General features: G+C 43.6%; 1 protein-coding gene across 6 annotated transcripts in view; it reads left to right on the forward strand.

Moving 5' to 3' along the window:
* Positions 1 to 8222, forward strand: part of GAPVD1 (GTPase activating protein and VPS9 domains 1) — a 66695-nt gene extending 58473 nt beyond the window's left edge. For all 6 annotated transcript variants that reach the window (XM_034793491.1, XM_034793493.1, XM_034793492.1 and 3 more), the window contains 4 exons: positions 758 to 971; positions 1682 to 1754; positions 3059 to 3256; positions 4174 to 8222. In XM_034793491.1, coding sequence (XP_034649382.1) covers positions 758 to 971; positions 1682 to 1754; positions 3059 to 3256; positions 4174 to 4314 — 626 coding nt within the window. In that variant the 3' untranslated portion in view covers positions 4315 to 8222. The remainder of the gene's footprint in view (positions 1 to 757; positions 972 to 1681; positions 1755 to 3058; positions 3257 to 4173) is intronic.
* The last annotated feature ends 5286 nt before the right edge of the window (positions 8223 to 13508 follow it).

The raw sequence follows: 13508 nt of genomic DNA on the forward strand, positions 1-13508 counted from the left end.
GGACTTTGCTGTGCAGCAGCTTCATAAACATTTTCACTGGGCAGAAAGGAGAAATTTGGTCCTGAAAGAATGAGCTGCTAGGCTGGAGAGAAGAATTAGTAACTGGCTGCAGGGAGGTGGAGTTAATAGCTGTGCTTCCTAAGTGGGAGGAACCAAGAGAGATGGCCAGTGGTCCTGTTACCCATTGCATTACCCTGGCTGCATTGCATGCCCTGTATTTTAGTATATGTTTTGTTACATTAATATGACTATAGCAACAATGCATATTTAATCAAATACAAGACTGGAAAATGGTACACATGGGCTTTCTTAATCTCCTCCCTTCCTAGTGATAATGTCTGGCAGCCTTAATGATATTGGTCCCTATTGGTGACCTTTACAGTAATTACACTTAGTACTTTTCCTCTTCCTAGTGCCCAATGAGGGAGGCAGAAAAGTATCTGTGTTTGGGGGAGAAGGGGTGAGTCATGAGAATTAGGTAACTTGCAAATGGCCTCAAATGAAGTGAGTAGTGCAGTGCCAAGCAGGGTGCTTAGACCACACAGTCTGCAAAATGTATCCTCTACTTTTTTCCAATTTCTTCATCGGAATGACCATGTTCCTCCCCATACTCTGTCCCCAACCCCCCACCCCCAAAGCTACAAACAAGAACCCTTACCCCCATTGACCAGTTTCTGGCTCTACTTTCTGGAAGTGCCATAGAAACTGCTTTCATTTGCCTTTTTAGTTGAATTTCCTCCTTTCGCTTTGTATTCAGATTTCCAGAAACTCACTGCAGCAGACGATAAAACAGCCCAAGTAGAAGACTTTCTTCAGTTTTTATATGGGGCCATGGCCCAGGATGTCATCTGGCAAAATGCCAGCGAAGAGCAGCTCCAGGACGCACAGCTTGCCATCGAACGCAGTGTGATGAATCGCATTTTCAAACTCTCATTCTACCCGAATCAGGATGGAGACATTTTGCGTGACCAGTAAGTGAACAAGATTAGATGTACCTCAGTTATCTCGCAGTGTGTAGAGAAAGAAGCACTGCTCTTTCCAGGAAACAAACTTGAGTGCCTAGGCAGATAAGCCAGCCTTACCACACAACCTCTTTGCTTTGCCTTAATTAATTGTTTACATTAAATAGGTTTTCTGTATGAGAGAGAGAAACTATTTTAGGCTTTTACTTTAGCATCCTATGCAAAGATCTGCAGTCGCAGCACGCTACTAAAACCAGAGGAAAATAATCCTAAAGGTCTGATGTAGGAACTAGATGATAAACCCTGTAGTTTTGTGTTGCACAGTGGATAATTAAAACCTTCTTAAGGGCGCTCACACCCTCCATTTACAGTTTTAGTGCAGTTGGCCATGTGCCTCCTGGGTCTTTCATCTTCCTTAGGGCACCAGGTTTTTGACCGCTGCAGCCAGCATGGTATTGGATTTGGTGTACCATAAGACACATCCCACTGTTAGTGAGGCCAGTGCAAACTGACCATGGTTACAATTTGTACCTGATGTTCCAGTTGCTCACTCTTATGTCTGCAGTGTATTGTTCAGATAGGTCTAATTTATAAACTCGTCTTATTGCCTGGGAAATCCAAAAGGGGGTTTTGCCTCTTCTATGAAAACTACATTTGGTCTCTTGAGGTGGCTGGCGCTCTCCTTTTCTCACTTCACTTTTGTTCCCCCTCTTTTTCAGGGTCCTTCACGAGCATATCCAAAGGTTGTCTAAGGTAGTGACTGCAAACCACCGAGCACTTCAGATACCAGAGGTAACAACTGCTTCTTCCCTCTATTTTTGTATTTAAAATTAGAGGAAATAGCACTTCTCTTCTTAAAGCAGGTGACATAGCTGTACAATTTACTCCTTGTCCTTGGGTGATACTGTTTGTTATACTCCACTGATGCAACCACAAGTTTGAAGGTGTATTTAATATTAGTCAGTGCACAAGTGACAAATGGTAAACTAATATGGAGGGTCCTTCATTTAAAAAAATGCCACTAACAATATCCAACCCACCTGAGCTGACAAGCAGTAACTCTGTAAAAACACCTTTTTTTTAAAAGAGGTGGCTTAGCTAAAGGGCTCAAGACTCATGTACATCATTGTTGTGGTTTATATTCACTAGGTAAACTAAAATCTTGTAGTATTACCTAGGTTGGAAAGTACTTCTAGTAATCTATATCCCCACATCGAGGCAGGGATAATTCTATTATTCCCAAGCAATCCCTGATGGACAGATGTCAAGTCCAGCCATCCACTCTGAAGCCTAGAATGTCTGTTGAATCAGTGTGAAGCAATGGAAATAGCTACGAATGGGTGAGAGCCAATTTTGTTTAGAATATCACCAGCTTCAATCATCACTGGGACTTGCATTTTGTTACCATCTAATTTTTTAGTTCTCAGCTATTTTCAGCTTTTTTACACACATGACTTTAAGAATTATACCTGTGCGACGGCACAGGATTTCAGCAACTAGTCCTAGCATATAATGGTTTTTAACCTGGATAATACTTCACCCTTTATGCAGCATGTTTCTTCCTCAAATTGATTTACAACAGTAAATCCTCACAGCGCCCCCATGCAGGAGGGAGGAAGGAACTTATTATCCCTATAAAACAGGTAGGGAGATGGAAACAAAATGAGGTTAAGTGAGTAGTCCAGTGTCACAGGAAAAAGTCCATGTCAGAGGCAGGTCTAGAACTCATGCATTTCTGGCTACCAGTTCAGTTCTTGGTCTGCACCTCTGAACAGGTGAGGGTCAGTAAATCATTTTATATGGAAGCTAGAACTTTATGTCTCGGTCTTCTTCTGAAACACTGTCTTGGGGAAAATCAATGAAAGAACAAGCTGATTGTGTGCTAATCGCACCATTAATATTACTTCCCTTCAGTGTTGTTTATATACAGAATGAGGGAGGCTTCCTGATGAGGTGTACTGTATCGATTTTGTCCCTTAATTTCCCATTCCTCGGTGTGCTGCTCCCACCTGGAAGTCTCCAGTATTAGAGTGCACTGCAGAAGATCCTTAATCGCTTGGACTGACTAGAATTGGAAATGTTTTTCTTCTCTTTAGGTGTATCTTCGGGAGGCACCATGGCCATCTGCACAGTCCGAAATCCGCACAATCAGCGCTTACAAAACCCCACGGGACAAAGTGCAGTGTATTCTGCGAATGTGTTCAACCATCATGAACCTGCTGAGTTTGGCCAATGAAGATTCAGTCCCTGGGGCAGATGACTTTGTTCCTGTTTTGGTGTTTGTTCTGATAAAGGTGAGACTTCTAGCAGAGAATATAGATACTTTATAGATAGATATAGGTATGTTTCCTTTAATTCTTGTGGTAAACCATCAAATCCTCTGAAGAGATGTAATGCATTCTATTGACTGTATATCTGATTTAAAGTGCAGACTTCATCTCTATGGCACAACTTGAACCAGAAAGTTAGTCACAGATGGGACATTGTTCTGATTCTATGCAAATCTGGGAGTCAATCAGCTAAAGTGCTGTACCTCAGTATTTGCCTGTGGCTCAGTTGGTACTGAGAACAGCCTTGCCTAAGGCCAGGTTCCTCATTAGAACTCTGACTTACACGCATTTCCTGACTCAAAAGAACTAGGAATTGGAGGCTGCTCTCTCCTGTGTGAGCTGATAAACTCATAGTCCTTTGTACCAGTGGAAGTCACAGGTGACTGGAGGGAATTTTAAAGATCCTGGGACTCTTTCCGGAGAGAATAAGTGTTAACCTTAGTGCGTTGGCCAGCATTCCTCCTTAGCAAAGCCAGTTCTTGCATACGGTGCTCAAGGAGCTGCTTCTGTGTGTGGAATGGTGTCTGTATTTGTCTGAACAGTCACTGCCCTACCAGTATGTAATATTCATAGATTCATAGATTCTAGGATTGGAAGGGACCTCGAGAGGTCATAGAGTCCAGTCCCCTGCCCGCATGGCAGAACCAAATACTGTCTAGACCATCCCTGATAGACATTTATCTAACCTACTCTTAAATATCTCCAAAGATGGAGATTCCACAACCTCCCTAGGCAATTTATTCAAAATATTCAAAACCTAGGCTGAGGGGTGCTTATATACATAACATTCCATTTCTGTTCTATTATATTTGTAACACTTCTCTTTAAAACGTCGGTCTCAAACTTAATTGTGGCATGTACCTTTTCTTTTTCACCCCCAGGCAAACCCACCCTGCTTGTTGTCCACTGTTCAGTACATTAGTAGCTTCTATGCTAACTGTTTAACTGGAGAAGAATCTTACTGGTGGATGCAGTTCACAGCAGCAGTTGAATTTATTAAAACCATTGATGATCGTAAGTGACCCAAAAGGGCACCTATGTAGACAGACTGTTAGCAGCAAAGAGCCTGTAAGAATGTATATCAACTGTTTCAAAGGCTGAAGAAATACTTTCCTTGTATAATATTGTACAGAGTGGAAGCGTTTAAAAAAAATTTTACTAATCAGATTAATTAATTTAACCGGTTTTCTTTCCTCTCTGTTTTGGTTGCATCTTTCCCCCCTTTAGGGATTAGCACGGGAAAAAGGGACCACATTTTTCAGGTATTGTGGATTCTCAAAATCGTTTAGGAAACTCTGCTGTCACTGCCCCTTTCACACACACTATTTTTCCCCTAGACTTCTGTTGATGTAAATTTGTTCAATTTCTTTGTTTCCAACCAAAAAGATCATGGCAAGCACTTTTAAGAACCTTTCTAGCTTAATACACCTTTTGTAAGAAAACACCAGCTGCACTGAAAGTTTGTAGCAGTTGACATAATTATAAATTGTACTTCACCTATGGTAAAATTAAAACCTGGGGACAATGTAAATATATTATATAATATTTAATAAACTGCAGTCCTCTTTGGACTCATTATCCTTTCAACCAGCAAAGAAGCAGTTTCTCTCTCCTACAGCAGGTTGTGACATACTGTATTGGGTAATGAGATGACTTCCTCAATAGGATAAGTTTAAAAAGGGCAAACCTAAATATTTATTAAAATTTAATAAAGTTTACAGAACTTTCTGAAACTGGAATTTACGATTCACAGGGCTCTCACTCGAAAGTTTAAAATTTTTGGCTCGGGAATTAGAGCATTTTAAATAAATAGTTTGGATTTATAGAGGAGAGGGGCTGTAAGTTTCAATAGAGAAGTTCTAATATAAAAAGGAATAGTATATACCTTATTGTAATATTTTTCATCTGAAATACTGTGTATACTGTACAAACCCCAAACAGAATTCCTTACAGAACCTGAAACTGTAATATATATTTTGATTATTCACATTAAATACACATGCCAGGGGTTTCAGTGAATGTTTTTTTACTATATGTTCTTTGTATCGTCTTCTCTAGCAGTGCAGGTTTTACTATTCATATAAAATATTTTAAAGTACCACGTTGTCCTTTATAAAACACATCATGAAATCAGTTCACGGAATCTTTGCAAATGTCTCTCACCCCTCTCCCATTTGAAACTGACAATTACGAGAAGAGCAGGTGCACTTCCTTGACCAGCAAAATAATAGAGTTCCCAGAGCTGGCCCAAGCCATTTCTTATATGCCTGTGAGTGGTCACTGGCCTTTGTTCTTGTAGATCTCTCTAAAAAGGATGGCGATCAATTTCTTTTGTAAAAGGCACACTGCTTAACCCCTTGATGCTGGCATTACTCCTCGCTCTCTCCTCTTCCTCCCAGTGCACATCTCTTTGCTGGCAGTGAGGTGAGCCAGATGTGCTGGCTTTGAGCGGTAAAAGAAATGACATAATCTGCACCCCTTCTTTAAATAGAAGAACAGTTTATATTTCTAAACACTGCTTAAAAATGGGTTGAAGATTTTTTTGTGTACTGGAAAAAGCCAACATACCACATGTTAGAAGCCACGTGAGTTTTTTAAAAAGGGAATCCATAAAAATCTAAGTAACTATTACTTCTGAAAGTCATTAACTGAAATTAGAACAATCTATGTACAGTATTAAGTGATTGAGATGTGATTGTGTTACCCATCTAGGCATAATTCAGTGAAAGAAACCTTTGTTTTCAAGGACTTAATCATTAATGTGTAATTCAATATATCATTTTTATCATGTTAAATAAATCATGGGGAATCAAGTGAGATGGTATTTTTTTTTGAAGTTTTGTTTATAGTCTTTCTCCTCTATTATAGACTTACAGGGTACAGCAATACTTTCTAGTAGCAATGGAGTTGCTGTAGTCTGCTTTACTGTGATCTTGAGTCTGAATGGCATTGTTAATACTCTAGTTGTTTAGCCGTCATGGTTTTTTGGTGCTAATGTATTGCATTCACCGCCCTAACCAATAACATTCAGCAGCGAAGCACAATACTGCCCTTTAAGAGAGAGCCAGAATTACATCTAAAAGCAACGTACATTTGTTATGCCACAATTCAGAAGTGTTCTGTTGTGTTAAATTATCACTGAGAATTTGCTGTGTTGATATCAAACTACTGACGACGTACCCTTAATTCTGCAATTTTTGGTTTTTGTGACAGAGAATATTTGGTCTCTAAAACCTGTCATTTTCTTATATTTAACATTTGGCACAAAGCTCTCTAAGGGGGAGCAAATGATAGTCAATGATTATCATGCATTTTACCTTTTTATTATGAGCAGTCTGGACACAAAGGAGTTGATCTATGATTCTGTGATCAGCTTGATCAGGTCTTCAGGATTTATTCTCTCTACTGGAAAGTTATTTTCTCCTGGCAAAAACCATTTTCTTCACATTTGTATCACTTCGCTGCTTTTCTGTATAGAAAAGTTACTGAAGAACTTGAACAATTTTTTAAATGGTAAATATTTGTATAAGCCCCAATATAGGTGAGAATCTTCACAGCAGGATGGTCCTTTGCTTCTTTTTTAACCTGCTGTAAAAGCCTTTTATACACTGTTATAAATGTAGTAAAAGAATTAGGCTTTCCAAAGAATTAGGGATCTTATTGTAATGTGTGTGTCTATTTTTCCTGGTGTCCTGATTTTGTTTTAAAATGTTAAATTATATGTACAGGAAGATGACTTTACGTTTTCTGTTGTGCAATAGTAAGAAAATAAAGATGGAAAGCACATTAAGGACCAAACAGTAAAAGAACTGTTTTGCCAAAAGGCTCCAGCCAGCCATGCACACACATTGCATTGAATCAGTACTCAGAATTTCAGTGCTTGCTGTTAGAATTACTTCAGACACTTAACAGTGAACTGAAAAATGTTTTGGGAGGTGCGGAGTGGAGGTTATTAATAGCGATCATATATGCAGACTTAAGGCCCAACTATTGAAGTTCAGGACTGTACTGCCTGTAGGAGTAAGGAGTACTCACCTGTCTGTGATTTCATATGATTGGGCACATACATGTTACAAAGGCATTATTTTTCTTTCTTGGGATGGGGAGCTGGAGGGAAGAGGCTTGGCTCTTTCATCTGCAGGGGAATCCCCTTTTACTTCTAACACCTGATGATTTTTCTTTTTAAAGCTTGTTCTTCAAGAGGAATTGCAATGTATGGCTTTTTTTTTTTTTTTTTTTGTACTACCAAATACTGAATGTAACTGCCATAAATTTTAGGAAGAAGCCACAAACACAATCTCTTTACTGTAGGTGAGTTTGTGGTGAGCACCAAGTGTTGGATCAGATTTAGTTTGAAAATGTTGATGTTCTATTAAGCCAAATTCTAGCAGAAATTTGCGATTTCGTTGCTATGTTAATGCTGAATAGTTTGTAGAGGGAAATTAGTAGACTAAGAAAGGGGAAGCAGTCAAGAGCAGTCCCACTTCTCAAAGCTGCATGAAAGTGAAGCATATTTGTCTAAAGTCTAGTAATTTATGTGGCATATATATATATATATTTATATATATAAAGCAGCCTTAGGCTAGCTGTGTGGCAGGAGAACCTGGAGCAGCAGAAAAAATAGTGGACCGTAGGAAGGGGAAAGTACTCCTTTTATTTGGATAACAGCTGATAGCTTGGTTGAGCCTGTACTACTTGAGAATTAATTGCTGAGTTACTATTGTGTGTTCTGTACCTTTAATTGTGCTTCACCTCTATTTAAAAGCTTTGTACTGCCTCTCTTGAAACTGGTAAAGCCTTTAACATTTTAAATTAATGAGCTTGCACAATCTTGTATACAGGAAACCCATCTTGTCTCTACTGTGATTATTAATGTATTATATCATTCTGTAAAAACTGATTAAAAAGGAGAGCAGTTTAACTGTGACTGGGTTTCGCGTCTCTGCATTGTAACATTCATGTCATGTTCTGTATATTCAGCAATGGCACTGAAGCCAGCATTGGAAGCTTATTTTACTGTAATATATACAACTTTGTTTCCACTAATTTTTGGACTTTGTTTTCAATTCAACCCTGTTCTGACATGTTGCATATGTAGACTCCTCCTATCTATGCACATGTACAGCTCAAAGGATGTGGTGTGAGGAAGAGCAGAAAGGAAACAAGACCCCAGTGACAGAATAAGGAGCTTTCCACTTCTAGGGCACTGGTTAATAGTGATGGTAGTTACCAAGTGGCCAGTTAGTGGCATGTGGGAAATGAGTTTGGGGACTTGCACTGCAGTGTGATGGACAGATTTCTGCAGTGCTGTTTGTACAGTCCTGAGCACAGTATTGCATTCCAAGTCTCACAAAGTCCACCATCACTACTGAAGCTAATTGGCCCTGTTGCCATCTCAACATGGAGCAAAAGATCAGCTACGTTTGTAGTGAAGTCACTTCTAGCCCCGTGCAGGTGGTGGCTCCAGGACAGGGCTCTATAACCTGGGCAGGACACTGGAGGAAGAGTTCTGTTGCTTGCTGCCTGAACTGTACCTGATCCGTGGATAGAAGAGTTCATTACCATGGCTGTCAAGTCCATAGACTAAAGTCACTTAAGTTTTTCTTCCCTTTTTAAAAAAAGTCTCCTGTTGAAAACTGAAGACCATAACAAATGGTTCAGATTAACATGCTGCTACCTAAAAGATGAATAGACAGACTATCTTAAACAGGTTAATCTACTAGTAATCTCATTTAACATTATCTGGCAGTTAAAGGGTAGACTTTGCTAGGCTCTGTCCTCCATTTAATTTGGCTAGCAGAGTGGAATAAATTTGGCAACAGCCCAACAGCAGATCTTCTACAGCAAGAATCCTGCAGCTCTTACGGATCATGAGACAGTGCTGTGGTTTGCTGAAAACATGTACATGGGAGTATTTTGGGATGGGAAAGCAATTCAATACCATCCAATGATCTCTCTTGTGTAGTGTTTGAACAGCATCTACCTTGGCTGAATGTAAAAGTTTAGTGGGAATTGTTTTTTTTTCCCTCAGTCCATCTGGTCTCATTCCACTTTGATCTGTTCAAAAGCAGCAATATGTAAAATTAAGCTGTCATACATAATCTATATTTTTAACTGAAAAGCTTCTTTCAACATGCAGAGTCACGATAGGGTTAGGAGAAAACCATCTGTGTTTCAGTCCATTTCAGAGAACATTTTCCCAGCAATATAATTTAACGTCAAAAGTGAAGTCCTTAGCTTAAATTAGAGTTCAGCAGGAGTTAATTTTGTTCACATTTTGTCCACTTACAGCAGCCTCAGTAAGGGATCTGGTTTCATAAAGCCTTTATTAACAAAAATGAAATTCACAACACATCCTCCTGTCAGAACAGAAATGAGTAGGGAATACTTAGCACTGCATTTCTCCGGCATTTTTCATACAAGGCTCTCAAAGCATGAACCACTTCTGTCAGATAATTGTGGTTGAGGAAACAAACACAGAAGGGTGAAATGACTTGCCCATGGTCACTCTGACTAACAGCTGGCAATGGATGCACTACTTGGGTGCTACCTATGCCACAGGGAGGGCTTCTCTCATCAGCCTCGGTAATCCATCTTGAGAGGCAGTAGCTAGGTCAACAGAAGATTTATTCTAGTGACCTAGCACTGACTACACTGGGGGTGAGGTCACTATAACTACATCTTTCAGGGCAGTGGACTTTTCACACCCCTGAGAGCAATTCCTAGACCAGGACAGTGGAAGGGAGTGTTCACAGCTTAAGGCTCTCTCAGACCTACCTCCCCTCCTGTGTCAGTGGAAAGGGTTTACTGTACATCTATTGGGGCTCTTCTGCTCCCTGGGCTTGGGGCTGCTGGAAAAGCATTCACCCCCACCTCCACGCAGCTCTTCTCTTGCCACTTGTCTGCAAAACCTTTTGGGAACAGTCAAGAACCTCTCTTTCCAAGGTGGAGTGAAAGACCCAAGTTGTGCTGGTTTCCTCTGGCAGGAGATCTCTCTAGGGGAATAGCAGCTGGGTTGGAAGATCAAGCCAGGGCCATAGTGATAGGTAAGAGAAATGGGAACTAACTCAGCAGTTTGCCCTTTGGGGAAAGTGGGGTGGCTGCAGGTGGGTACAAAGGTGTGTTTGCTCATAGGGTGGGTTCGTGAGGCGAGAGCTCGAGACGTGCCAGTGAGACTTGGCTGTACTGGGGTGAGTTGGGAGGACTGTTTTGGGAGAGGGGCATAGCTGGAGCTCTATGTATGTCACTCCCGGGCAGGGTGAGATTAACTGTGTCTCTCGCCGCTGCCTCATTCCATCCTGTTCCGGTAAATGCTCTCCTGCCTGAGGAGGTTCTATTGCAGACAGGGCTGCGCACTCCCTGCCTCGGGGTGGTCGAGCAGGTGCAGGTCTTCGAGGGTCACATGTACCACCTTCAAACAGGATGATGCACATAGTTACAGCCCGCTGCGTGAGTGGTAAACCCCCCTCCCCCACCACCACCACTGCAGACAAGTCCCACACCATGATTCTGACATACCAAAGGGTGCCTTTGGTCCAGGCCAGATCCCCAGCTGCTGTAATTCATGGCTCTGGGGGAGAGAGACAAGGTGGGGGAGGTGTAACATCTTTTACTGCACCAACATCTCTTGGGGAGAGAGACAAGCGCTTGAGCTGCCCCGAACTCTTCTTCAGGAAGATAAAGCTTCAGGAAGAGCTCGGTATAGCTCGAAAGATATTACACTACCTCCACCCTGTCTCTCTAATATCTGGGGACCTACAACCCCACCAACGCTGCACGGCTCCATGGGACTGGGTGAACTGCACCGCGTTACACTAGTGAGACTCTGGCCCTTAGGTGCTGATGATTTAGCTGGGCAGGGCAGTGGGGGAGAATCACAAAGCCCCCTTGTCCCATGTAAGCACGAGCAGGGGCCCTCAGTGCTACCACAGAGCAGAGGATGGGAGCCAGGCTGGCGGGGAGTCTTCGGGCTGGGATGCTGGTCTCTTGCAGCCAGGCTCACGGTTCCCAGAACGGAGCTTTCTGCTCTGCAGCTTCAGGAGCCAGGCTCAGGCCTCATGGCGCTGAACTGCCAAGAGCCGGAGCTGGCATGCCCCTCGGGAGGAGAGGGAGGATCCGGAGCAGAGCCCACGTGCGCTGGAGGAAAGGCTTCGCAGAGATCCTGAAAAGGCAGCTGCCTTGCCTACCTCGGCTGCAAGGGAGTGGCAGGCGAGCAGCCCTTCGCTTCTGCCTGGGGTGCAACGTCCCCTTACCCCGAAGAAGAGGAGAAAGAGAGTCACTCTGGAGCCAAACTGGGATTCTATGGATGGCCTGAGCTCTGTCGCTCAGGGAAAGCAAGGGACTAGAAGCCCACTGGTTGCTGTGGGGAGCCAAGTCCTGCCCCAAGCAATTGACAGACCTGGTCCTGCCTGTTGCAGCTGCAGCGCAGAGGCACAGGGACTGCCAGGATGGACAGCCTAGAATTGCCAGGGTGTTAATTCCACTCTAAAGAGAGCCAGGCCTGGATTGTTGCAAGAAACAGCGGGACAGATTCGTCCTCAGCCCCTGCTCTGAGTGGCCACTGTGCTTTCTCATCACAGGCATCTGCACTAATTGGTTGTGCAGGCAGAAAATTATTAGTATAGGTACAGGATGATGTCCCTCCCTGCCTGATTTGGGAGCTAGGACCGATGCAGGCATGAGAAGCAGGGTTTTTTTTTACTCTCCATCCCTGGTCTATTAGCTCTCTGCCTCCAGCCCCAAGCACAGAAATGTGAGATGACACTTCCCTTTCTGTGATGATGAACCCTCTCTACTGCTGTGACCTCAGAGAGGCTGCCAAGGGCTCTCCTGTCACGTACCTTGCTGTGGTCGGGGTCGGGATAGTCGCAGACCCCTGCTGGGAAGGCAGATCTCATTAAATTCTTCAGCTCCTTTGGGTAAATGTAAGTTGGATACTTTGTTTTCTCCAGGCCTATTCTTCCTTCCCACTTTAAATCCAAGCAGACAGGTTACACTGGACAATGCTACAAAATGGGCACATTGTACACAACCATTTCCTCCCCAGAGCCGATGTGAAAAGGGCCCATCACAGGCCTCTTTGCCATGAACTCTGGCACCACATGTAGGTCATGGCAATCACTGCAGCATAAGGCTGCAAAGCGTCCCCGGGGAAGAGGTTCACGGCTCCTCTAGCACCGGGGCTGTGGATGAAGGTCTAGTGCAAGCTGCCTTGATGTTACTGTAACCCTGCTGCCCAGGCCCTAGCCAGACATGCAGCTCTGCAGTGCTTTGGAAGTCCCTTGCGCCCCACACATCCCATGTACTCAGTAACACTAGAGCCAGGTTTACCCACTAGCCTCCCCTTCGCTCTCAAGGCCCCTCTCTTTGAGGGGAGCCTGAAGCGAAAGGCTGGGCTCCTTCCCCACCTCCTTTGCTCTCACCAGCCGCCTGCGGATGAGTCTGTATGCCTTGTGCCTCCTGCTCTTATCACACTTCATTGTTGCTGCTTGCTCCAGGACAGGTGCCACCCAGAGGGGGATCCTGCAATAGACCGCTCCTGAGAGCCCAGCAGGGACTGGCACCCGGGCCTATGACACAGCTGTTGCTGGACATAGCTTTATTGCCCTCTTGCTTTTCTGCTGAGGACCCCCAAGCATGAACTCACCCTCCCAGACACCAGAGCAGTAGATAAGGATTCTTATAGACGTTTTACAGGTCAGAAAACTGAGGCCTGTGACCAAGCTGCAGAAATCCAGTCATCCCTGCTTTAAGCCACTAGACCCCACACTCCTCCCAAAGCCAAGAATGCAGTCCAGGAGCCCTGACGCCCAGTCCCCACTGCTCGGATCCCTTAACGCTCCCCTCCCATCTCCGGTTCTTAGCTGGTTTCTCTGGCCCCTGAATAGAGTTCCACTGGCTTCTGCTATGGGCACAGCATATCTGGGTTTCCTCCCTAACCTGGAAACAAACCTTTACAGCCAAGTAACAGGCTAATGGAGCAGTGAGAGGAGCCACGTGGTTGGGAGGAAAAATACAGGCACGTTTCCTGGCTTTGTGTGTGCTTACGAGGGGGTGCCTGTGAGCACACCCCTGATGCTACTGGCATTAGCTTCAGGCAGGAGTTTGCCACAGAAGCTTGTGGCTTGGTCCAGGGCAGGGTCCTTCACCTCAGCATGCTCTGGAGAGTGAGGGAAGCTGGCTGGGCATGGAAAGGGCACTGTAATGCCAGCCCTCC

The sequence above is a fragment of the Trachemys scripta genome, chromosome 17 (genome assembly GCF_013100865.1).
Source record: "Trachemys scripta elegans isolate TJP31775 chromosome 17, CAS_Tse_1.0, whole genome shotgun sequence".
Lineage (NCBI taxonomy): Eukaryota > Metazoa > Chordata > Testudines > Emydidae > Trachemys > Trachemys scripta.